This window comes from Bidens hawaiensis, unplaced genomic scaffold (genome assembly GCF_021521415.1).
Source record: "Bidens hawaiensis isolate Kalapana, Puna unplaced genomic scaffold, B.hawaiensis_p1.1 tig00037193_1, whole genome shotgun sequence".
NCBI classification, from domain to species: domain Eukaryota; kingdom Viridiplantae; phylum Streptophyta; class Magnoliopsida; order Asterales; family Asteraceae; genus Bidens; species Bidens hawaiensis.
Genome location: NW_027505464.1, coordinates 13,868 through 40,084, shown reverse-complemented (window position 1 = coordinate 40,084; position 26,217 = coordinate 13,868). Strand labels below are relative to the sequence as shown.

At 35.6% G+C, this 26,217-nt stretch overlaps 2 protein-coding genes and 2 pseudogenes across 2 annotated transcripts; 1 reads left to right on the top strand and 3 right to left on the bottom strand.

Moving 5' to 3' along the window:
• Nucleotides 1–5,296: 5,296 nt before the first annotated feature.
• LOC143613363 (oleosin Ara h 10.0102-like) lies at nucleotides 5,297–6,169 on the bottom strand. The gene has a single exon (XM_077087087.1). It carries the CDS (start codon nucleotides 6,145–6,147, stop codon nucleotides 5,518–5,520), a length of 630 nt encoding a protein of 209 aa, XP_076943202.1. The 5' UTR covers nucleotides 6,148–6,169; the 3' UTR covers nucleotides 5,297–5,517.
• Nucleotides 6,170–9,352: 3,183 nt separating this feature from the next.
• On the bottom strand, nucleotides 9,353–11,295 carry LOC143613362 (7-ethoxycoumarin O-deethylase-like; annotated as a pseudogene).
• Nucleotides 11,296–16,775: 5,480 nt separating this feature from the next.
• On the bottom strand, nucleotides 16,776–17,473 carry LOC143613370 (oleosin-like; annotated as a pseudogene).
• A 4,030-nt stretch (nucleotides 17,474–21,503) lies between these two features.
• LOC143613360 (mitogen-activated protein kinase kinase 3-like) lies at nucleotides 21,504–24,957 on the top strand. Its single transcript, XM_077087086.1, has 12 exons — nucleotides 21,504–21,749; nucleotides 22,156–22,297; nucleotides 22,381–22,635; nucleotides 22,728–22,946; nucleotides 23,019–23,156; nucleotides 23,229–23,396; nucleotides 23,641–23,754; nucleotides 23,839–23,946; nucleotides 24,042–24,133; nucleotides 24,223–24,597; nucleotides 24,687–24,817; nucleotides 24,862–24,957. Exons 2-10 carry the CDS (start codon nucleotides 22,196–22,198, stop codon nucleotides 24,581–24,583), a joined length of 1,557 nt encoding a protein of 518 aa, XP_076943201.1. The 5' UTR covers nucleotides 21,504–21,749; nucleotides 22,156–22,195; the 3' UTR covers nucleotides 24,584–24,597; nucleotides 24,687–24,817; nucleotides 24,862–24,957.
• Nucleotides 24,958–26,217: the final 1,260 nt, after the last annotated feature.

Genomic DNA, 26,217 nt, shown 5'->3' with positions numbered 1-26,217 from the left:
GGTGAATGTTTATAGTGCTTGATTGATTGTATAAATGCCAATGGTTTCTTGTAAGCCACTAATGTTATTAATGCAAAGTCCTCATGTTTGGGAGAAGTAAGTCCCCGCATTTAAGTAAAGTTTCTATGTTTGGCCAAGGTACGCAGAGTCCCCAACTACGCATGTTTGCACAAAGTCCCCACGTTTAGGCAAAGTCCACATACCGCTTAAGCGGCCAAGCAAAAAATATTATAAACATTGTGATTGCTTTATTACAACTGCTCTTTTACATAAATACATTCGACATGATAATTTGAAAGTGTAATGTTTGTGTACAGTTAAAACTACAGCTGAAACATAAAATGGCCCGCTTTATCACGTATTTCAAGAGAGTATGTGGCCTCTAGTAGCAATAGATTTAAAGCATTAACGGCATCAGCAGACAATTCTGAAGAGACATTTATGGAGTTTCATTTATAGGTGAACTCATTAGTTTAGTGAAAGTTTTAAACAACTGTAAGATTTATTTTAATGTAAAGTATAGACTTTTGTTATAATGGATAAGTATATGTTCTAACTTCTAACGTCTAAGTAAAGGATTTAGCTGAAGTCATGCTTCAGAAACTTTCTATAGAGCTACTGCAGAGTCCTAAAAATTTTGAGGAAACCGTTTAAAACTAAGAGGTAACATTTGCATTGTGGCAAATTATGCAAGTTGAAGAGGATATGAACATAAACAGATGTATAAATAAGAGCTAATTATTGACGATGTTCAGGAAATTGGATTATATTAGGTCTCTAAACAAAAAATCAAATAACCTAACAGCAACACTAAAGTCCGACAATCTCTAACATGAACTATAACCAGAATGAATAAAACGAAACTGGCATACGGAAAATAGTATGTGAGAGTTTAGGAAAACGAAAACTGTCTCATCTCTTTATCAATTTCCAGTTCCATTTTTCAGCATAATTAGGACCTTGCTCATCATCATCACATGCTATTATTCAATACCTATCTACTAACTAAATTTCCGAACATCCAACACGAAATGAAAGCCCTAAATTAGCTCCCAAAAATAATAAGCAGCACAAGCAACCAAGCTCTATAGACATCATCAAGTACATAACTCATAAACAATAACACAGTCTACATTAAAACATTGCGGTCTAAACGATGCTAAGTAATAATAATACACAGATAAATAATAATTTACTACCAGCGGCAATTTCAACCAATACGATCAAATCAACAGATCGCATAGGCTACCGAATCAATCAGCAATCGTATATATTAACCGTAACAATTTAAACCTAATAAGACGAAATTAATTAAAAGGAGTTGAAGGAAACTAACCTCGGTTTAACGATTTGTGATAATTAGGGTTAGGATTTTGAGCGTGATTAATATATATATGTATATTATATTATAGCATTCGGAGCTCCGGTGGAGTCAAATATGGGCGAGGTTAGGTGTAGGTGTAGGTGTAGGTGTATCGTCTCCGTCTAATTCTCTCTCTACAAATTCTGCAGTTTCTCTCTCTAGACGGAGGAAAGGTTTTACAGATATGAAAGGGAAAGGAAGAAATGGCTACAATGAAATCAACAGGTATGGTCCTTGTAGTTTGTGCTATGCAACATTCATTTTTATGTTTTATGCAAATTAGAAACCAGAAAGTATCGTCAAGTAGTAGGTTTGTGAACGAACCAAACGAACATGAACAAGGGAATGTTCGTGTTTGTTTATATAATTTAAACGAATATGAACGCAAACACATATTTTGTGTTTGTGTTCATTTATTTTAAAAATGAACATGTTCGTGGTCGTTTATGTTTGTGAGTTAAAATTCTAAGCGAACAGTTACGAACATAAATGAACATAATTGAACAAATATAAATGAACACAAATAAACATAGATAAACACATATAAAACCATTAATCAGATGACTCTTCAAAATAATATTTATTATTTTTTTTCATATGTAAACAAACATAAATAAATGGACATAAATGAACATACATAAAATAACATAAACAAAGAAACATGTGTTCATGTTCGTTCATTTATAAAATAAACGACGAACATAAACGAACTTCTCGCCGGATAATTTACTTGACTTCAGTTCGTTTGTTGACCTATCGTAAGTCGTGACCAAAGAATCAAAAGGCATACATAGAGGTTATAACCCGACCCACCACACCAAAAAAACGGGTTGAGCTCAAACTGGTTAGGAACCAACCCAACCGGCCAGGTCATATGCCAGTATGTAGTCTCGCCCCCTCAAACCAATTTGGACTTGCTTCGATTTGAAAATATGCCAAAAAAATTTTGTTTTTTTCCCAACTTGGTTTCAATCCGTTCCAAGTCGGTCTGATATGGTTGAACATTCTTTCCTCCAACCCGGTTTTCCAACTTGATTCGGTTTATCTTAAACCAGTTTTGACCAAAGTTGACCAACCCGGACCGGTTTTTAACCGGGTACCAGTTTGGGTTTAAAACCGAATTTTACATGTTGAGATATACATAGCCAGTCTTTGATGAAGCAAGTGTCAGTCGGTCCTAGACCTTTTGAGCCCAATCTGGCATAATACTGATCCTGTCCTTTTGACTATATTTTGCACTTGGATTTTTATGAAGCCCATAAATGCATAAAACTCTATGAACAGAACAGCCCATTGCGGCACCATGTCCATGGGCGTTTTTCACGGATACATCGGTGGTTACTAGGGGTGACAATCTTGACCCAAACCCTTTTAAATGGGTTAATTTGAGTTGTTTTAAAAATTAAATGAGTTAATTTGGGTAAAAAGTTTTAACTAAATGAGTCAATATGAGTCATTTTAAATTCCATCCTTTTATTTTTGGGTCAAAATGGGTTTACAAGTTCAAAGAATTGGGTCGATGCGGGTTAGCGTCCTAAGGAAATGTGACAGGTCTCGGATCGGAACGGGTTTTCATACAAGACAGGTTTCGACACGAAACGGGTTTCAGATTGTAACATGTTCGGTTCATGTTTCAAGCCAACACGAGTTTTCACCCGTGACGGGTTGGGTTGTGGTTTCTTTTTGGTCGATTCGGGACTCGTTTTTGTCCGTTTTTCGGTTTCGGTTAGATTCTCGGTTTTTTTTTATGAAACGAGGTCAACGTAAGAAACATTTTAGTGTTTTTACTTTTTTTGTTTATGCTTTATATTTTGAGTTATAGTTTTTTTATTATTATTTTTGAGTATTTTTTTTGAAGGTTTTTGATCTTTATAGAAAACCCCTCAAAAAAAATTCAAAAAAATAATAAAAAAATCATAACTTAAAATATAAATAAAAAACTAAAATTTTAAAAAAACTAAAATGTTTCCGCCATTATTCCCGTTCATAAAAAAAACTCGAAACCCGGTTCGACCCTAACCTATTTCGACCCAAACCAAAACAACCCTTTTTTTAATTGACATGTTTTGACCCAAACTCATTCTGACCCAAACTCGTTTTGACCCATGACTCATTTCAACCCATGACTCGTTCGACCCGACCCAACTCATTTGCCACCTCTAGTGGTTACGGATGGTGAAGAAGCTAGGGAGTAGGCCTGTAAACAAACCGAGCGTTCGGTGAATTATTTGTGAACCGTTCGGCGGGAAGTTCGTTTATCACGAACAAAAAATTTGTGTTTGTTTTATTAAACGAACGAACATGAACACATTTTCCGTTCGTTCATTTATGTTCATGAACGTTCGTTTTATGTTTGTTTACGTTTATGTGTTAATAGATAATAATAAAATACTTTTTTGGATAAGTTATCTAATTAAAAGTTTTGTATTTGTTAGTTTGTATGCATTTATGTTTGTTTGTATTCATTTACATTTGTTTATTTATGTTCGCTTATCTTCGTTCAATTATGTTACGAACATAAACGAACACAAGTTTTCAATTTTTAAATAAACGAACAAAAACTTAAATATTCGTTCGATTAAGCATTCGTGTTTCGTTTAAAGTTAAATGAACGAACACTAAGTAACATACCCTTGTTCATGCTCGTTCGATCTGTTTACATGATTTCATTATTCGCGTCGTTGAATATATCGGTCTCAATTTCTAAGTTTTGCCGATTTCGTTTGTGTTCGTGAACCATTCGTGAACACATTCATTTCCTTAATAAAAGAACACGAACAAAAAAAACCTGTTTGGTAAGTGTTCGTGAACCGTTCGTGAACAAATTATTTCCTTAACGAACAAACATGAACATGTTCTTATTCGTGTTCGTTCAGTTCATTTACAACACTACTGAGGAGGGTTGAGTTTTACTTCTTTTTTTTTGTGTAGATTTTAATATACTCTATTCATTATTTAAACTTATAAATAAATATTATTATATTAATATGTTTTGAAACTCTATTAAAGTAAACTAACAAATAATGTATAAAGTGTTTAACTTTTTATAGACTTATGATATTAGTTTATTTAATGTATTTTATTAATATTAAATCATACACTTTATAATATTTAAAATGTCATTAGTATGCTTTAAAACATGTTTCCCGAAGAGAATGTAAAGGTGTCAATTGAAATAAAAATGAAGGCACTTTCCTGAAGAATATCATTGAAGAGAAAACAAGGTGTTTTAAAATATGGATGCTTTGCTAATTGCTAGTATAGGCACGTTTACATTAGCATTTGCGAGAGGGGTCCTCTCAGTTTACTTATTTTTCCCTAAAAGGCTTTGCCGCTCTTTTCATAAGGGAAACTGTTTTCGATCATGTGAGTCTCATGTCGTCTATGTATATGTATAATTATAGATCAACATTCTCGTCAAACAATTTCTCAACATAAGAATTACCTGCATAGACTAATTGCAAAAGAAGGGAAATCGGCCACTCTATGCCTAGGACACCATAATATCATGCAAGAATATGTGAAAACTTGTAAAATAGGGAACCACGAGCGAAGAATGAGAGGTAAGTGATAGCGAGCCGCCTCCAGTTCTTGACGGAGGCCAAACAGGGAACCATGAACGAAGAATGTGAGGTAAAATAGTGATGGCGAACCTCCCCCAATTATCGAGGAAATGAATGTGAGATAAGAGGCTCCAATTCTTTACAGAAGCCTAAAGTCTACTATATAAAGACCTCTAGTTAATGATATCATGTCATTTTATACAATGGTCATATAAAAAAAATGTTTATTCATAAACCTCCTAAGAATTAAATGGAAGAAGATACTAGTCTAAAAGCGGAAGAACATGGCTGACATCCATTATGAACTAAAGAAAAGTGGTCTTCCTTACCAGTTCGATCACATTTTACTATTTTAGTTTAACTCGTTGTTAAAAAGAAATTCCAATCGCACAACAAAGGAAATTTTCGATTTAAATTTATGCTAACAAAAGTACACAACATAACCACTAAAATCAAACTCACATTCATAAACATAAACTAGAAAAGCTTCATAATCATAACTACATTACACTATTTCACCATAAAACAAATAAATAAAACACAAACATAACTCGACACACTCATTTCAACTCCACATTTCAACATAACCCTCTAAGCCTTGCTCGCACCACGTCCTTCCTTCGCACCACCAACATGAACCTGACCACCCGCACCGCCACCACCAGCATGAACCTGACCACCCGCATGAACCTGACCACCAACATGAACCTGACTCTCCCCAATATCATGAGCCTTGTCCTGAATAGTCTGACCCACATCCTTCGTCTTCTGTCCGGTATACTCCACCAAATCCTGCAACCTTCTCTTAGCCGAGTCAACCTGCTCGGGCACCGACCCGGTTATCTGCCTCAAAATATTCACCAAAAACGACAATGAGCTCAAACCCGTGAGCCCGAACGTACCCGATGTCAAAAACCCCGCTACCGCCAGCCCGATTGCCAGGATAGCCGGGACAAGAATCGGGCTGAAGATAACGAAAAGCGGGGTCACGACAGCAAGCCCGATCAAGGTACCGGCTAGCGTGAGTCCCGCTAGACCAAGTAGGGTTAAACCCACTGGAAGTATGGCTACAACGGCCAGGACTTTGCTCTTTGATGGGCCTTGTTGATGTTGGTGAGAGTAGTATGGCCTGTTAATGCCGGACTGATGGTCGAACCGTTGGTCATGGATGGTGTGAACTTGGATCTGTTGTGGGTGACGGTCACGATCGTAAGTAGCCATGGATGATGATATTGGATATTATTATTATTACTATTATGTGTTTAGAGATGAGAATTGAAGGGGTGTGGTGACGGTGTTAATAAAGGAAGAAGAGGTGAGTGTAAGGTGATGACACGTATGTGAGGACGTGGAGGAAATTTGGTTGCATGAAGCACAAGTTTCATAGCTTTTGACGTTTGTTTATTTTGACGGAGTCCCATGGGTTCTTCTTTAAGTTTTAAGCTTTAATTTTCCATTCAAATATCAAAAGATACTTTTTTAACATGATTTATTATTTATTGTTTCAGTTGTATTAAATGCTACTAACTTGAAAACTTAATGTAATTTTATTGTTAGTTATCTTATTCTGTTGTGTTACGAGAGTTTATTTAAGATTTTTGTTTTTAGTCGTTTTATTATTTTATATTTTGTAATGATTTGTTTTATTTATTAACGTAATTTTGGTTTGATTTAATACATATATATATATATTAGGTTTTTATATTTATATTTACTATAGTTTTTTATGTTTGTCTCTTTCAATTGATCGAGATGTGTAGCTTTGTTATTTCTTTTAGATTTTTAATGAACAACATAAATAAAGACGACATGTTGACTTATTTAAATGAACAAGTATGAATATAAATATTTGTCTTATTATAAATGGGCGGTTGATGTATGTGACGATGGTGGTTGATGCATGAGAGGGAGGTTAACGATGCAGAACTTAACCAGTATTGAGAGGATAGGTCAGCGACGAAGAATACGCAAAGAAGATAAATTAAATTAGGGTTTGATGATGAAAGAACTTCACAAATAAATGAGATGTTATAACTCGTTTAAGGGTATTCGGGTTTGGTAAAACCCATGACCTGTGAAAATTATTATTTGATGATTAAGGGATTATTTCACAAATAAATCAGATGTTATAGTTCGTTTAAGGACTATCCGTGTTTAATGAGACTCATACCCACGAGTTCGGGTCAAACGTATGAGAAATCTCGAATCACAAATCAATGTGTGGGAGCGATCAAAAGGTTACACGTAGGTTTTTTTTGTATGTGTTTATAGATAGATAGACAGACATATTCGAAAATGGATTTGATTGTAAAAGTAGTGTAACCTGTGTTGACAAAGAGGTGTCTTATAATGAAAAAACCCCGAAAATTTTCATATTTTCTTATTGTAAAAACCATTTATACGGTTGAATCAGTTTATATACTAGTTGCAGCAGCGCGCACTAATGTGGTTTAGTTGGTATCATAATTAAACCTAAAAGATTTGGTCGGTAAAACCAAGAGTTACAACGGAGAGTCGAAACGAATTCGGTCAATATCAATTATGTTTGTTACGATGTAAGCAACGTTGGTAAAACTCAAGCATTAAAACCTCAAAAATAAAACCGTCAAATTAACATATAAAAAGACTAACATATATAATATTTAAAACAACAACACAAGTAGTGTAGGTCACCTATGATCGATGTCGAAAGGTCAATCAAAAGCATTTATAAATTACCTTTACTAGCAAGGGAAAAGAATGTGTCGAATCCACAGGGAATCAGTGGAAAGTGCTAATCAAGTTCATAATTTATAAAATATTAAACTAAGTGGATATACGATGTCAAGCGGTTTGAAAGATGTGTTAAGCAAAAACAATGTTACTTTGATTTGTAAACAGTTATGAGGAAATAACCAATCTCTAGGTTTCAGGTTGTGAAGCAAGTTGGACAAGTAGTTAAACCTATTTGGAAATCTCTTTGTTTGAATTAATAAGCAAAAGACTAAATATTTGGCTATGCTGATTGTCAAAACTTAATCCGAACAATTGGCACAGCTGAATAATAATCTAATTGATTACCAGTTTTAGGGTTTGATAAATGTAAGTGATTTAATGGTTGATGATAAACGGGCCAATGACTCAAAGAACTTAATCCTAAAAGTTGATGACCACAAATCAATAAACTGATAAAACACAAAACATTCAATTACGAAAAATTGTTAAATACATAAACAAATGTAAAGATTCAACTAACCGAATGATTAACCAAATCCAAATCCGATATTAAGGTTCAAAATACCAAAGAGTCTAACCACAAACACAACCCTACGCCCGGAGATGGTCACAAAGGCTTTAGCCTAGCATATGCATCTTGAAGATCTTGGTTCTTGATTGAGATAATGAGAACATGGATGATTGTGGTAATTGGTAGGTGTTAGGATGGTGTATGATGGCCTCTAAGAAGTCCCAAAACTGATTATGATTGAATGAATTTGACCTTAGGGTTTTTTGGGCTTAAATATGGAAGAAAAATCACCAAAATCCCATTTTCCGTCAGACCAGACCGTAAGCTACGGTCTGGCCACCGTAAGCTACAGCAGACCGTAAGCTACGGTTTGGTCACTCTTTACGGTCCTGCTAGGCCAAAACTGTTTTCTTCATAAAATCTTCGTTTCAACTCCGTTTTCATCCCCGTTTGCGGCCACGTCTTCGTGTTTCAATTCTCTATCATCTCATAGATCATCACTTTCATTTCCACTCCATCATGAATGATCCAAATTAGCTTCTTTAAGCTTCGTTAAGCTCCGCACACCTGTAAACATAAAACCTATCAAAGTATTTGTGTTCGATACATATAAACAAGTAAAACACACAATATAAAACACATAAAGCATGTAATCATTGTGGTGACGAATTGATGCGAATTCGAACGATCTTGGTATGTTCGTTACGGTAGCGTATAAACAACGTTGGTAAAATTCAAGCGTCAAAACCTAAAAAAATAAATTCGTCAAATTAACATAATAAAGATAAATATTTAAAACAACCTTATTTGGTCGGTAAAACTAGAGGTTGCCGATCTCGTGCATTGTTGTGGTGAGTGGATAGGAATTCGTACAGTTTTGATTACTTTTGTTACGGTAGTGAAACTAAAACAAAAAGGTCGGTAAAGCTTGAGCGTACGATACTGAAAGAAAAAACAAAATACATAATTTTGACCAACGGGGTGGCGTGGTTCGGTCAAACTCGGGTGTTGGGAACATTCAAGCGTTGTTGGTAACGGGTGTTGAGGTGGGGAGTCTACACGAATTCGGTTGATTTCCGTCATATTCGTTAATTATTATGGTACAAGAACTAAAATAAATAGAATATTGCTCAAAGCTTTCTTATACGATTCATCAATGAAAGAGTACATGATTTAAGACATATAAGAATTGCTTAAATTGCAAATAAACAAGAAGCTAATAACAAACTATAGCTGAAGACCATGACTTACGAATAGCAAACATGAACAACAACTTTATGCTAATACATATACCCCCAAAGAGACTTATTTGAATTCAAAAGGATCAAGTCATTCCCGCTTGATCTACATGCATCCATGCACAACTAGCCACAAAACCTCGCCCAAGTTTGACTCCACTTTCAGCATATACCGCATCAAAATTCTGCATAAAATATAAGAAGAGAACGTTTTCAATATATTATATTAACTTCCAAATAAAGAAAACTGAAAATGAATGATAGCATGTGGCATACCTAAGGATGCTAATTCAATGGCAATGGAATAACACACAAAGGTTTAGCTTTGCATAAGGTGATTCCAAAATTCTCAGTCATGTCCAAAGCCTCGTCTTGATTTTTTGGGTCTAGACTCCAATTGAAATTATTAAGTAACGAGCCAACATCATTGGGATCATACGGATCGCGAGCGTCATACCCGGGCATATTCTTCGCCCGGCACCAAATGGGAGTAGCTCGAAATCCTGACCACGAAAATCAATCTTAGAATTCATAAATCTTTCCGGCTTGAACTCTAGCGGGTCATCCCATATGGTTGGGTCTCGTCCTATGGCCCATGTATTGACAAACACCCGTGTGCCCTTTGGAATATTGTATCCATTAAGCTGTACTTGTTTCTCAACTCTTCGAGGAACGAGGAAGGGGGCTAGCGGGTGTATTCTGAAAGTTTCTTTCACAATGCATAATAAGTAGGGTAGCCGCAAGATATCCTCCTCGTTTACAATTTTACCTTTACCAATAACTTCTTGTAGCTCCTCTTTGGCTTTAGTCATGACGTGTGGGTTTCGTAGTAACTCGGTCATTGCCCATTCTATTGTGCTTGCGCTCGTATCAGTGCCGGCACCAAATATATCATATACAATCATACATAATATATGTTAGTTAAAAATGAAACAAGAGAGGAAAATATTAGAAAACAAATGTAACATTGAAAACTCTATAGAATGAAATTATTACTCACCATAATCAAGCTCTTTATGTGTGTGTGATTGATTTCATTCGGGTTATCTTGATTGAGTTTCAAACACAAGTCCAGTATATCATTTTGCTTAAATCCTCCGACATGCAGCCTCTCGTCGATTATGTCTTCAAATCCCCCAAGAAGCTTTTCAAGATGACGAGTCATTCTTCTCCTAATTCCTTGCGGATCAAACCTTTTGAGTATCGGAAAAAAGTCAACAAAATTTGGCTTTGCAGCCTCCACCATACAGTTTGAAATCGCGTCCTTCATTTCTGAACCCGATTCCTCATTTGGTTGTGTTAGATCCTTGGAAAAAATTGTGTTCGATAAAAGATTCAGTGAGGTTCTGAACGCAGCGCGACTGATGTCCACATACTCATTCGATAAGCTAGCTTTCCGGCAGTACGCTACTAGCTCTTCAACTTTCTGTCTCCTTAAGTGCTGGTTAGTTTCAAGGGAGGAGTTGGAGAATATATTGGAATTAAGAAACCTTCTGAGGGTTCGCCACTGGCTGTTGACAGGGAGCCATGTTACCGAGTGTTGGGCGTGGTTAAGTGCATGAAAGGCGTCAGGGGCGTAACGGCCAGAGAAACTAACATCTTGCTTTTGGAGTATTTCTTTGGCCACAGTGCTGGAAGAGACAACAAGTGTGGTTATCTGGCCAAGTTGTAAAGACATCACTGGGCCATGGATTTTGGCTAGTTTGGCCAGGGACTTGTGTGGTTGGTCTCCCAGCAAGTGGAGGTTTCCGATAATCGGCAGTCGTTTTGGGCCTGGAGGTAAGTTCTTAGGGTTGCCGAACCCGAAGAACGAAAGAGTTGCTACGATAAGTACGTAAGATAAGACTAGAGTTGCAATGATAAAGAATTCCATTGATTGATCTGATGTTCGTGGACACTTGTTAGTGTTGCGAGAAGGAAGGATGCTTTTATAATGAACACAAGATTAAAAAAATAACGCGTGCGTACTAGTAGCCTTTATGTTAGTTAGCATGTTCTTATTAATTAATAGAACTTTATTTAGTTTTTAATTTCTTAAACACTTACTTGGATTGTTTGGTTTAGGGTAATAGAATGGGTGGTGAAGTTGAATGAACAAAGGAATAAAATAGATGTCATTGAGATGTTTGGTTACCATGTGAGAATCAAATGAATTATTACTTTTTGTTGTTTGTTATGATAGAAAAAGCCGTAATAAAATAAAAATGACGGTGGTCGACTGCGAGCAGTAGTGGTGGTGGCGGGTGGTGGTGGTGGTGGTGGTAGTGGTGGGTGGCGGGCAATGGTGGTGATGACTGGGAGCGATGGTTGGTGGTGGCGGTGGTGGGCAGCGCTGGTAGGTGGTGGAGGATGGTGGATGGTGGTGGCGGGCGACAGCGGGGGTGGCCGGTGGTGGTAGTAGTAAGAGTACAATGGTTGGTGGTGATGGGAGGGTGTTAGAGGTGATATAATGTGAAAGAGGGGTGGGATAAAAAAAACAAGAGTGATGGATGGAAATGATATAAGGTGGTTTAGGAGGGAATGAAATGGACATGGTAATAAATGATTTCATTTTATTAACCAAATAAACATTTTTTTCTTCATTCCATTACAATAGTCCATTCAATTTCGTCTCTCGTTTCAACATACCAAACATTACCTTTTAGTTATACCAAACATTACCTTATCGTTAAATGCAAACAAACTACATAAGAGTCAAATGCGCCAAAAGCCAGGTATTTTCCATTGATTAAGAAAAAACACATGCTCAGTTTTATAATAGTAAGTCAATTAAAATTAGGATTAACATATCGAATACTTTGTTTCTTATAGCACATGAAAGAAGACTACTCATTAAAGATATTCTATTATATTCATACCTGTTCTATTATACTTTTCAGTTGGTGGAATATTGTTTTTAAGCATCGGATGGGTTATTTGAAAGATTAAAAATAAAATGATTCTTGAAGCGGAAGACTTGAAGAAACTTATTTACGAGTCTATTTTACATTTTTCGTTTATTTTGATTGTAACTAGAAACAAAAAGACATAAATAAGTTGGACCGAGTAGATCCAAAACACTTTTCTATTTTCATGTAATTTTGTTTTTTGATTGCTTGGTTAGTTTTTCTAACTAGCCCGTGTGTTTTATAAATCTTTAGTCGTTCAAAAATAAAAACTATGATATTTGATAGTATTCTATTACACAATGATATTAATAGCAATGCTTTAAAAACCTATTTCGGGTAAACCAATAAACGATATCATAAATTTCACATTTTTTTAGACAGAATTACAAATTTTGTCCTTTAAAAAAGCCAAATTACGGTTCGTGTCCTTTTTTTAGTTTCTTTGCAGGCGGTGTCCTTTAAACATTTTTTTCCTAAACGTTATGTCCTTTACGCTAACTGGTTAGAAAAACTCAGTTAAATACCCTCACGTGAGTTGCATGTGAGGGCATTTTTGTCTTTTCACACTGCCTCTGTATCTTCCTTTCTTCTCTCTCATAAATTAAAGAAACCACCACCACAACCTGCAACTCTTTTTAAATCTCCATAAATCAAATCTCATCCTCTTAACCGGACCTCCATCTTACTCCGTCCATCGGCAATGCTGCTGGAATTCACAGGCAAACCACCACCACAATGTCACCACCAACCAAACACCCACGTGACCTGAAACAACGAACCTCGTTTGCCTGAACAAACTCTCCGTCGCGCATGCGTCTCCGCCACCGGTTCCATCGCCACACACGTCACCACTGTAACATCACGTAAAATTCGGGCCAAAAATGTCAATTTTCAAAAGTCAAGGGACCAATTCTGCCAATTTCCAAACTCCAGGGACTAAACTGAAATTTCTGTTTTCTTGATCCATCGCGCTACGCGATAGGGTCAAGAAAGAACTCCATCGCGTATCGCGATGGAGTGTCTGACACAGTGTGACACGTGGCACACGGTGGCAGCGCCTGCTGCCACGTGTCACCACATGTTGACACGTGTGGCGGCGCCTGCCACGTGTCAACACGTGGCAGGTCTATGGTCTGACACAGCAAGCCTATATCGCGCTACGCGATAGGCCTGCCAAGTGACCCATCGCGTAGCGTGATGGGGTCCAAAAATCACTATAAATAGGAGGGTTGCGAATTCAGTCCATCTCACTCCAAAACACACATATTACTCTCTCTCTCTAGACTCTCTCACTACCTCGAGTTACGTGCCAACGATCCCTCTCGATAAACGTACCCCGGAACCTCGTTTTCCGTGCCCGTTACCTCAATTTCCGTGCCACTCCCGACATCCCGAACAAGAAGGAAGTGTTTCCCCGACGACCCGGTGATTTCCTCGAAGTGCATGCCAAGAGTGTTGGTATCTCGAAAAGCATGCCAAGTAAGGAGAAAAGATTTTGCAAGGAAAGAGTATTGATTGAGCGGCGACGAAGTGATGCCCAAGTGATTAGGGTTTATCAAGCCGACAAAGGTAGGCATAATGCCCAACCAAAATAATAATAAAATATTGAAAGGGCTTAATACCCTAAGTCGAAGTTATTCTCGATAATCAAAGAAAGATATAACAAAGAAAATAAAGAAAAGAAAAGATAAAAAATATATATAAATATATATATATATATATATATAAGATTATTCTTTGTTATGAAATATATTATTTAAGTATTATGAGTATACTTAAATAATAAAAGAAAAGAATACGTTTCTTAATGAAGAAGAAACATCGGGTTTTATAAATAAACTAAAGGTTTATAAAGATTACTTTTTAACTAAAGGTTTTCAAGTAAATAAGAATTGAACTAAAGGTTCAATCGGGGATTGAGATATAAGACTAAAGGTCTTAAGCTGGATCGTGTATCCGACTAACAAATATTTATACTCGTATTATAGGTGCGAGATAAAGAAAGGGAAAGACCCTTTGACGGTGAGTGAAGCCGATCCTAAAGAGACAAGGTGAATACGCCCCTCTTCTATAAACTTGATTTCAAACAAACAAATGTGTTATGTGTAAAACTTTACATGAGACTACGTGTCTCTAAAAACATTATAAATAAGAGTATAAGCCAGCCTTCAGGCTATGGTATACGTTTGTCTGGATCCTTACATATGTGGAACGCGGTGGGCACATCGCACCACGCTTGGTCACGACCTCCAGCCACGATGGGCCGGACCTAAGTTACGTCCGAGTGGGGAATGGCCATGTGTATATTTGTAGTACCTAAGTTATGTCATAAACGCTGCGTTGTTTCGCTGAGGTGACCTAGTGCAGAGACTCGAGTTTATGATGATTGTTTATCTTGATTATTCCCAAGCCAAGATGGGCCGAGACTTACGTGGTCTCGAGGGGTAATTAAATAAAGAAAATATTTTAAGCGTCAACATATTCACCAGCATTCGTTGCTGACGTATTTTATTTATATTTTGTAGGTAATCAGGATTAGAGCTTGAAGGACGAAGAAGCTCGAGTATCCGATGGCTCGGATAACTTTTATGTAAATATTAAAACATGGTGGTTTTTGTAATCTTATAAACAAGTAAAACAAATCGAGATTTTCGTCTCGTATTTTGTAATGTAAATATTTATATTATCGATCCTTTGTTTTTATAAAGTCTTCCGCCTAAAACCAAAACTCTGATATATTTACAAATATGGTACCAACTATGGTTCACACTCCTAGGCCTAGATTGGGGGTGTGACAACCACCCACATCTCACAAACCCTAAACCCTAACTGCACTTTCTCCATCACCACTTCACGGCCGCCGCCACCACCGCCGGAAACCACCTCCTCTCCACCACAACTGTCGTGTCAACAATTACAGTATCATCTTCATTAAATTCTTCTCTTAGGACCCCCATTGAAACCTCATTCTCAACAAACTGTTGTATTACCCTCTTCACAGGCCATGCTCCAAAGTTTGGGTAAAAACCGAGCTTCCCATGAAAATCAGCAGCTTCTTCAGTGTAACAAAGATCAACCTTCCTCTGTTTAAGTCTTTCTTTTACCCGATTCAACTGCAATACAACAATAGGCGTACCACGTAATTACATTTTCTTCTAGTCAAGCCGCTCGTGAAACCAACGCCGGAAACCACCTCCGACAAGATTAGATAATATTGAAAACCCAGATGTGGAATTGGTTGAATTTGATGAATTGGATCGAATCGAAGGATGAATTGAAGATTTGAGGATTTAGGGGATTTGAAAAACCCTAAAAATTGGGGATTTGGGGGAATTGAGCAATGGGTTTGATGATTGGATGGAGATTGGATCTGGGTTTTGAATTTATTTGATTTTGGTGTGATGGATGATGAAGAATTGATCTGGGTTGACTTTGATAATAAAGTGTTTTTGTTTGCAGGTACAGACGAAAAGACCAAAATGCCCTCACATGCATCTCACATGAGGGTATTTAACTGAGTTTTTCTTACCCAGTTAGTGTAAAGGACATAACGTGTAGGAAAAAAATGTTTAAAGGACACCGCCTGCAAAGAAACTAGAAAAAGGACATGAACCGTAATTTGGCTTTTTTTAAAGGACAAAATTTGTAATTCTGTCTTTGTTTTATTTATTTAATTTAGAAAAATAACTTTTTTTTAATATCAAATTCTTTTGTATTATTTCTAAGAAGGATTAACTTTTAGGTTATTTTTTGAATTGAAGTCGCATTGAAGTCGATCTATATTATATGGTAAACTATTCAATCGATACAATACAATTTAACTGGTTGTATCATTTTTTAACGGTTTTAAGTGAAAACCAGTTTTTAAGTAAAGTATTCTATTACACTATGAGAGTTTGTATCCAATAAACCTATCAAACATAATAGGACCATCCACAATACAAGTGGCCCTTACCATGTGTCATTCTCATGTACCAATGCCAGATAAGCTAACTAACATCAAAACTTTTCCTTTCTTATCATGTGGGTCCCACATCTTCCCTCACAAAACACTATTATCTTCTTCTTTTTTAAGCCCTTAGCTAAGGGCTTTTTTCACTCTCTCTCATCCATGTCATTAGCCACATCATTAAGGGCAACTAATGGCTCTTTTTTTCCCCTTGTATTGGAAATGGTCTAAGTAAGCGAGAGGGAAGCTTGAGGATGAGCTGAATCGTTTTTTAGTATGTGAGAGGGGAGGGCCTCTGCTTTTGGTTTTACCATTTCAATAACTTAATTTGTTAAACTATTGCTAAAGACCTTAAAATCACACCACAAAATAATTTTGGATTTGTATTTATACTAACACAAGCACACGATATAACATTACTATAACCATTAAAACAAAACACACATTCATAAACGAGAAAAGCTTCATAATCGTAACCACATTACATTATTTCACCATTAAAAAAAGACAAACAAACCACACAAGACTATATACATTCACTTAAAGTCTTAAAGCAACCCTAGCTGGATCCGCTTTGTCGCAACACGTCCACCACCATGAACCTGGTCCTCATCAGGTTCGATCTCATGAGCCTTGTCCTGAATACCCCACATCCTTAGTCTTCTGTCCAGTGTACTCCACCAAATCCTGTACGGACCCAGTTAACTGCCTCAAACTATTCACCAAAAACGACAACGAGCTCAAACCCGTCAGCCCGAACGTACCCGATGTTAGAAACCCCGCCATCGCCAGCCCAGCCCGATCGTCAGCACAGCCGGGACGAGAATCGGGCTGAAGATAACGAAAACCGGGGTGGCTAGAGCGAGCCCGATCAGGGTACCGGCTAGGGTGATGCCAGCGAGACCAAGTAAGGTTAAACCCACCGGAAGTAAGACTACAACGGCCAGGACTTTGGTCATTGATAGGCTTTGTTGGTGAGGGTGGTAGTTGTCGGGGTGGTCTAACCGTTCATGAATGGTGTGAACATGGACCGCGTGGGGATAACGATCTGTACTAGCCATGGTTTGATGATGATATTATTATTATTAGCAAATAGCAATGTACGTATGTATTATGAATGGAAGATATGAGAAATGAAGGTGTTAATAAAGATGAACTGGTGAGTGCATGGCGATGACACGTATGTGACGACGTGGAAGAAAGTTGGTTGCGTGGATTTTGTTTGTATATTTAAATGTGCCAGCTAGGGAATCCCATGGATAGTTGTACACTTGTACGTTTTAATTTTCCATGTGAGAATATGTTAGAAACTAGCCAATTATAAGAGATGAGAAATAGGATCCTAGGATTTAGCTCATCACGAAAAACAACTAACCAAAACAAAATAGTATAAAGAGGGAGCTAAATCTCATGTTGATTTCAAAAGAAGGTTTAATTTGTAAGATAAAGTTGGGGGCTAATTTAGTTGGTAACTATAAAAGAGAGGGCAGTCGATAAGTAAATTTAACTAGGCTATGTAAACGTGTATTGATTTCATCGGTTATATTCATGTACTAATTGTACTTTTGAAATTTTTGTGTCAGGATAAATTCTAGCCGTTTATAAACGGCTAGTCTTATTTGTCTTCTGATCCTGAACGACTCTAACGATCGAGTCTATTTTGTTAAGTTTGATAATATAGATGTTATTTATGCATTTGTGTTTTAAACAAATATATAACGAAATAAATGCTACTAAAATTTGACAAAAGCTAATAGCATGGACTATAAAGAATAAAACGAGAAAAAACATTTTCTACATTCCAAGAGATAGAGATATTGCTCACGCTATAACTCATCTACAAAAACTCAATTGTTCTTTATTTTAGCAATATTAAAATACATTTGATCGCTCGATTTATAAATTGATATTTGAAATATTCATAAATGTTGTAACTTTTATAAACTTTCATTAATGCAAGAATAAAATAATTGTAATCATGATTATACATATTAAAAGTTCTTAGAAAAACGAAATTAGTTAATTTTAAAAAGTTGCTTTTTATTGTTACATAACCGATGGTTTAACTTTATACTTAACTTACGCAATGTTACTTAAAAACCTTTCATTTTTTTCTACCTTTATGAATCACTTTTAAAATTACCACAAATTTTCAACAAGCCTGCTCCACTTAGTCACTACTAGTACTAGCCCACTCTTCGACACACGGGGAAGCATGGGTTGCCAGGTCACCTCAAAGTTTGTTATGTTGTTGCCGATAGTGTATATTGAAACCACCATGTCATTTTTTGCTTCGAATGGAACTTAGCTAATGCTCCTTTTATTGTGTGGGTGTTGCGTAACAGTTGTGGATATATTCATTCATGTTTGATCTGTTTTTTATGTTTTGTCCAGGTTTTTATTTGATCATATATTATTTAAGGAGGGTATAGATTCAATCCTTAGTCATGTCGATTATTAATTATATTTTAGGTTTGGTAATGGTTTAAGTGTCAAATTATTCTACAAAGGGTAATAAAAATGAGAAGTGTGAGTGAGAAGCCATAAATAATTGACATGTGTTAAGTGGGGACCAAAGGAAAAAGGGTATAAAGGTAATTGTACACATTTTCTCTCTCCACATGCAAGGCACATGCTAACACTCCCATCATTTTAGAACGTTTATAACTTTTTCGTATAATATTTTTTTTTTAAAATTCATCATAATAACAAGCGTTTTTTTATCTTTAATATTAATATGAGTATGATTTTTGTTATATAAAATTTCAAACAAAAATCACGTCATTGTATCTTTTCGCACACCATTGTGTCTTTTCGCTTATCATTGTGTCTTTGATTCGTCATTGTGTCTTATTGCACACCATTGTGTCGTTTCGCTTATCATTGTGTCTTTTTTTGTCATTGTGTCTTTTCGCACACCATTGTCTCTTTTCGCTTATCATTGTGTCTTTTTTCGTCATTGTGTCTTTTCGCACACCATTGTGTTTTTTTGCTTATACTTGTGTCTTTTTCATCATTGTGTCTTTTTGCACACCATTGTGTTTTTTCGCTTATCATTGTGTTTTTTTCGTCATTGTGTCTTTTCGCGTATCATTGTGTCTTTTCGCTTATAATTGTGTATTTTTTCGTCATTATGTCTTTTTTATCATTGTGTCTTTTCGCACATCATTATGTCTTTTCGCTTATTATTGTGTCTTTTTTCATCATTGTGTCTTTTCGTTTATCATTGTGTCTTTTTTCGTCATTGTGTCTTTTTTTTGTCATTGTGTCTTTTCATACACCATTGTGTCTTTTTGCTTATCATTGTGTCTTTTCGCACACCATTGTGTCTTTTCGTTTATCATTGTGTCTTTTTTCGCCGTTGTGCCTTTTCGCACACCATTGTGTCTTTTTTCGCACACCATTGTGTCTTTTCACATATCATTATGTTTTTTTTCGTCATTGTGTCTTTCAACTCATCATTATGTTTTTTAAATACTAATAACACCATTGTGTAACAATAATATGTAAAATTAATGATAAAATAACAACAGATTATCTAATACATAAAACACAATGATTAATACATGTTACACAATAATTTGAAACGTAAAACACAATGGTGAATACGTATAACACAATGACCTAAAACGTAAGACATAATGGTAAATACGTATAACACAATGGCCTAAAACGTAAGACACAATGGTGAATATATATAACAATGACTTGAAACGTAAAACACAATGGAAACAACATATTACACAATAACACAATTAACAACAAAAAAACATAATTAAAAAAAACCCATTAATTTTTTTTATTTTTATATAACAATATGATACTCATATTAAAGATAAAAAACGCTTATTATTATGGTGACTTTTTTTTAAAAAAATAATGTCGTATGAAAAAGTTATGGATATTTTAAAATGATGGGAGGAATTGGCATGTGTCTTGCATATGTAGAGAGAAAGTCAACAAATGTGTGTTATTACCTTCATGCCATTTCCATCAATTTTTATTTATTAAATTAATCTCAGCCATTCAAATGTAAGATCAATAGACTGGATTCTTTCTCACCATTCTCTTATTTGTTGTCCTTTGTATTTTAACTTTACCCTTGTTTTGATTGTCTTAAAAACTCAATTTCCAATCAATTTTGTTCTAATGCAAGTTTAATATATCTTAAAAGAACAATGCTAATATCTTGATGGATGAATAAGTTTGTGTTACGATGTCTACAAATTAGTGTGCACTAACTACTATGTTATGACAAGACAATTTTTAATGTAACATATTAAGTTTCCTAAATGCAGTAGAATATATAATTAATTGCTTTAAACCCGTTTACGCGGGATACCAAACTTCCACAAACCCATTAAAAAAATTTAAATAAAATTATATATACAATATGCATGCGTACATATATTTGATGTGAGAAACAACACCACCTTAACCATCCGCTCCACGGTTTGTAGAGACGAACCCCAGACCTAAACTTTGGCTCCATAACAAGGAAGTTTGCCTCCCTCCCGTCCATTCTTTGCAACCTAGACCCAGACCTCGGACGACGGAGCACGTCATTGGTGCTCTAGGGTAGGGATGTTCAACGAATCGGGCATTCGAATTTGGAATTTTGAAACTAGGTTTGAATTTGAAAATAAATTCGACAAATTCGGTTCGATTCAATTTCAAAATAACTAATTCGAAATTCAACTCGGTTCGACAATTAAATTCGAATTTGATTCACATTCACTTAAAAAATCTATTTTAATATCAATTTCAAAACCACTATAGATTGAAGTCTTTTAACCAAAAAAAAAAAATACTATAAAACAAATAAATCATTCAAAGTTATAACATTCTAAATATTCAAATGGTACATTTAATTACATGAACTAATACAAAAATGATGGAACTTTTTAGTTTTTATTTTTTAAAACTTAAAAACTTCTATAATTTATTTTTTTTATACATATGTATTTTTTGTAATCAAATAAAAAGCATAACTTGCGTTCGAATTTCGAATCGAATTTGAAATCATAAATTCGTATTCGATTTGAAACTCGATTACTAAACTGAATTCAAATGATTAAAAGTCGAATATACGTCGAACTGAATTTCGAATTTCTCGAGTCAGATTCGAATACTCAACAATCTAGAGTCTTTAATGAAGAACATTAATCTTAAAGGTCCTATATGCCGTATATAATTCATTCTAGTATCACGTCAAAAAAGGTGAAATAAAGCGACCGAAACCTTTGACCTTTTAACGTGTTCTTGAGTTCTTCTTCTTATTCTTCCCTTATTATTCTTTTAATATTCTTCTTCCTCGTCGATCCCAAATCAAATCTACTCATCCAATCCAATTTCAATCCTCACTTCAATTGTTATTATTATTATTATTCTAAATCCCACAACCGTCGTCTCATTCCCGTCGTTCCGAATTGATCGTCTTACCACCGTTGCTCATCACTTCCACCGCCTCTGTTCGTAACATCATATTATTATTATTATTATTCCACTGGAACACAATTCAGGTACTCTAAACCTTTTAATTTTCAATTCGTAACACTAGTAGTAGATCATATACAAAACTACCCTAAATGATTCAAAACCCTAGACAACCAAATGTTTTTATTTATTAATTCGATACTTTTGGTTTCCTAGCCCCTTAGTCTGTAGGGTTACTTGGCCGTGTCCAACGGGTCATGAATATTAATGTTACTACCCCTCGATCTTCTAAATGTTGTTTTTAAAAAGGCTTGCCTTATGTCTCAATATAAACACTACTTTTAATGAAATATAAAGGAGCCCGATAATAAAATAATTAAAATGAAATTATTTAAATTGGATAGATAATCAACGTTGATCTGATTAGGGCTTGTAACTATGCAATTTTATGTTATTAGATGAGAAATTGATGCATGTTTATGTTATTGGCAGGATAGAAGCATGTGGTAGCATTGGATTGAATCTATCTACAATGGCAGGGCTAGCGGAGTTAAAAAAGAAATTAGTACCACTATTCGATGCCGAGAAGGGTTTTTCTTCGGGATCGACATTGGATCCTTCTGATTCCTACATGGTAGTTAAAGTTTAAGCTAAAATATTGCAATTTGTGTTATAGTTTACAACAATTTAACCTGTGTCTTGTTTGCGGATGTGAAGTTGTCAGATGGTGGGACTGTTAACTTACTCAGTAGGTCTTATGGAGTATACAATATTAATGAGCTTGGACTGCAAAAATGCACATCGAGACCCGTGAAAGACGTGGATGAAATGGAGAAGACTTATCAATGTGCTTCACATGAAATGAGGATATTCGGGGCTATAGGCAGTGGTGCGAGCAGTGTGGTTCAACGAGCGATTCATATTCCCACGCATAGAATAATCGCGTTAAAGAAGATAAACATCTTTGAAAAGGTCTGCATATTTCGCTTTTAGTATTGGAATGTAATAGTCTGTTTTTTATATTTTATTTTTCATAAACTTATGTTCTAAATGTTTGAATACAGGAAAAGAGGCAACAGCTTCTTACTGAGATACGAACATTGTGTGAGGCCCCTTGTTATCAAGGTCTTGTTGAATTTTATGGGGCGTTTTACACGCCTGATTCAGGGCAAATTAGTATTGCTCTAGAATACATGGATGGTGGTTCTTTAGCTGATATTATTAAAAGACAAAGATGTATACCTGAAGCAGTTCTTTCTCTGATGGTCCAAAAACTCTTGCAAGTAAGATACGATTTTTTTATTCTTTTTATATTTCATTATAATCAGTATTTCATGTATATATATTTTTTCAAGGGACTAAGCTACTTGCATGGAGTTAGATACTTAGTTCACCGAGACATTAAGCCTGCAAATCTGCTTGTGAATCTCAAGGGAGAAACAAAAATAACAGACTTTGGGATAAGTGCTGGTTTAGAGAATTCTATGGCAATGGTATGTTTATTGTGATCAAAGCTAACAATTGTTGATAAATGTGGTTGTAATATCCGTATATTATATTTTCAGTGTGCTACATTTGTTGGAACTGTAACATATATGTCACCGGAACGTATCAGAAATGAAAGTTATTCGTATCCAGCTGATATTTGGAGCCTTGGTCTTGCTCTTTTTGAATGTGGTACCGGAGAATTTCCATATACAGCAAATGAAGGACCTGTTAATCTTATGTTGCAGGTAACATATGAATGTCACTACTTAAATTCTTAATATAAACTCAAAGTTTTGAGACTAGCATAGTATAATTACCATGTGTTATTATTAAATGTTTTGAGACTAGCATAGTATAATTACCATGTGTTATTATTATGCAACTTTTGTTTATGCTTGTTATATGAAGTTTCAAGCTGTATGGTAAAACATTTGGACAATGCGTTTAGGGTCATTCCAATCTATTTTGACTTTACAAAATTACTAACAGATCCTGGACGACCCGTCTCCATCACCACCAAAAGACGTTTTTTCTCCAGAATTCTGTTCGTTCATCGAAGCGTGTTTACAGAAAGATGCTGATGCAAGACCAACAGCAGAGCAGGTAATAAAGAAAAGGTTAGAATATGTGAAAATTCAGAAGATTTTTCAAGGAACTTATTGTTTGTAATTGGTATACTTAATGCAGCTTCTTTCACATCCATTTATTAAAAAATATGAGGATTCCAAAGTGGATTTAGCAGCATTTGTCCGTAACATTTTCGATCCAACACAAAGAATGAAAGATTTAGCAGACGTAAGTTGTTATTCTCTTAAAAGTAACACTTAATAACATTTAAAATATTGTTAATTACCTAACATTTATATTCTCTTGTGTTTTTGTATCATTAGATGCTAGCAGTACATTATTATTTACTCTTTGACGGGTGTGATGAACTTTGGCAATATGCAAAGAGCTTCTATAATGAATCTTCAACTTTCAGGTATAATGACAGTTTTAACCTCAGTTTTAAAATAGGGTCAAAATACTTGGGCTAAGTTGATACAATTCTCTTGCTTTTCTTATTTTCAGCTTCTCAGGGAGTGAATCTATTGGTCCGGATGACATCTTCACGACTTTATCAAACATTAGGAGTACATTAGCTGGCGAATGGCCTTCAGAAAAACTTGTGCACGTGGTTGAGAAGCTGCAATGTAGAGCTCATGGGGAAGATGGAGTTGCAATAAGGGTTTCGGGGTCGTTTATTGTTGGAAACCAGTTTCTAATATGTGGAGATGGTATACAAGCAGAAGATGTACCAGATTTTAAAGATCTTAATATCGACATACCTAGCAAAAGAATGGGAACATTTCAAGAACAGTTCATTATGGAAGCTGGAAGTATCATCGGTCGATACTCCATTGCTAAACAAGAGCTTTACATTATCCAGTAGTTTATTAATAACAGGTAACTTATATACCATTATACCAACATGTTCTGACACCTTTAATATAACTGCATACATGGATTAAGCGTTTTGCTCTTATGATGTCTAGGCGGTGAACTCTGACACCTCGTGAAGAAATTCAAGCTAATCTATTTCCACTCGTGAGTTCTGGTTTGTCGTTACCTGAACCTATGTATTCACATACGTTAACGGTCTATGTATGCATGTATGTAACACTAAGTTTATACGAAAGTTTGTTATGTAACACTAAGTTTATACGCAAGTTTGTATGTTACAGTAACAGCAACATTTTGGATGTTCTTCTAGTAATTTGCTAATGTTGGAATTAAGTCATGGTTCCTAGCATGTTTCATAATTCACATAGAAGGGATTTTATTTCATGGACTAGAACACATTGAAAAAATGACATTCATTACATAGCCAATATATATTACATGCCCAAAACCGGGGTACACAAACTCACCTTTGTTAGTTATTAGCTCACCTCTGTTTGAAAGTGTTAGAATAAACTCCTCTGTTTGAAGTGTTCACTTCTAGGTTTTCAAGCTTGATTGGTTGGTTCTAAGCTATTCTTTGTTAACCAGAAGTATCTTAGGTTAAACACGAGTTATTTTCGGCTTGACAAGCTAATTTCATTTTTTTTTTGTACGATACGACCCATATTACAAACCAATAATCATTTCTGAAACCCATTGTCGATTCACACTAATAATTTATATATTTTAAAATTATAAGATTTTACCTCGTATACTGACTCATCAGGTGACCACAGCGTATCGCTACTGAAGATCACTAAAAGTTGGCTAACTATTTCCAACAAATAAGTTTATTAATCTTTATTTTGAGTGACGAATTTTTGACACCTAAATTCCATCTTTACCTTGCAAGGATTTGAAACCTCGCATTTCTAAGAATAACCTATAGCTTTACCATGACTATCATCACTCCTGGTGACTAGTGAGCATCCTTAAATACCACCGTTCATTGACGGTTATTACTGTCGCTGATTGTCATTGTTATCGCCGAAGACCAACACCTATCAACAACACTCAACAATTCCATCCTTGCTTCTTTCTCTCAGCAGCCCCTCCGGCCTCCCTCTCTCTATATTTCTTCTCTTTTCTAGTTTATTTTACTTAGAACGGCAACGACTAGCTCAGTATTTTATTTTTCTTAGAACGACAACGGCTAGCTCAGACGCATACTAATCATACTCTTAAATCTACACATTTGCACATCATATGACTCATCAAGGTCACAGGTGTATACGTGTATAAGCAATATGCTATTGTGTAACTAGAAGTCGTGAACTCAAGGTTCGTGTAGAGAAATATTCGACAAAGGTTGAAGAAGTGGTGGGTTAGCCGCTGGTACACCCTATATATAAACCTCTTCGGCACGAGTTGAATATGTCTGAAGCGAAACCTGGAATTAGGGACTTATAGTTAGCGTGGCAGCTGTGAGACATTGAATTCAAGAATTACCGAGGGTAATATTCGCGGAAGATTGAAGGAGTGGTGGGTTAGCCGCTGGTACACCCTATATATAAACCCCTTCAATCCGAAATGAATATGTCTGATGTAAAGCTTGAGGATGATGCCTCGTAGTGGAAAATAGTG

Bases quoted from the DNA above. Each gene is read 5' to 3' on its own strand.
- LOC143613363 (XM_077087087.1), bottom strand. From the start codon at position 6,147: ATGGCTACTTACGATCGTGACCGTCACCCACAACAGATCCAAGTTCAC.
- LOC143613360 (XM_077087086.1), top strand. From the start codon at position 22,196: ATGGCAGGGCTAGCGGAGTTAAAAAAGAAATTAGTACCACTATTCGAT. The intron at 23,947-24,041 runs GTAAGTTGTTAT...TTGTATCATTAG, and splicing joins GAATGAAAGATTTAGCAGAC to ATGCTAGCAGTACATTATTA. The intron at 24,134-24,222 runs GTATAATGACAG...TCTTATTTTCAG, and splicing joins AATGAATCTTCAACTTTCAG to CTTCTCAGGGAGTGAATCTA.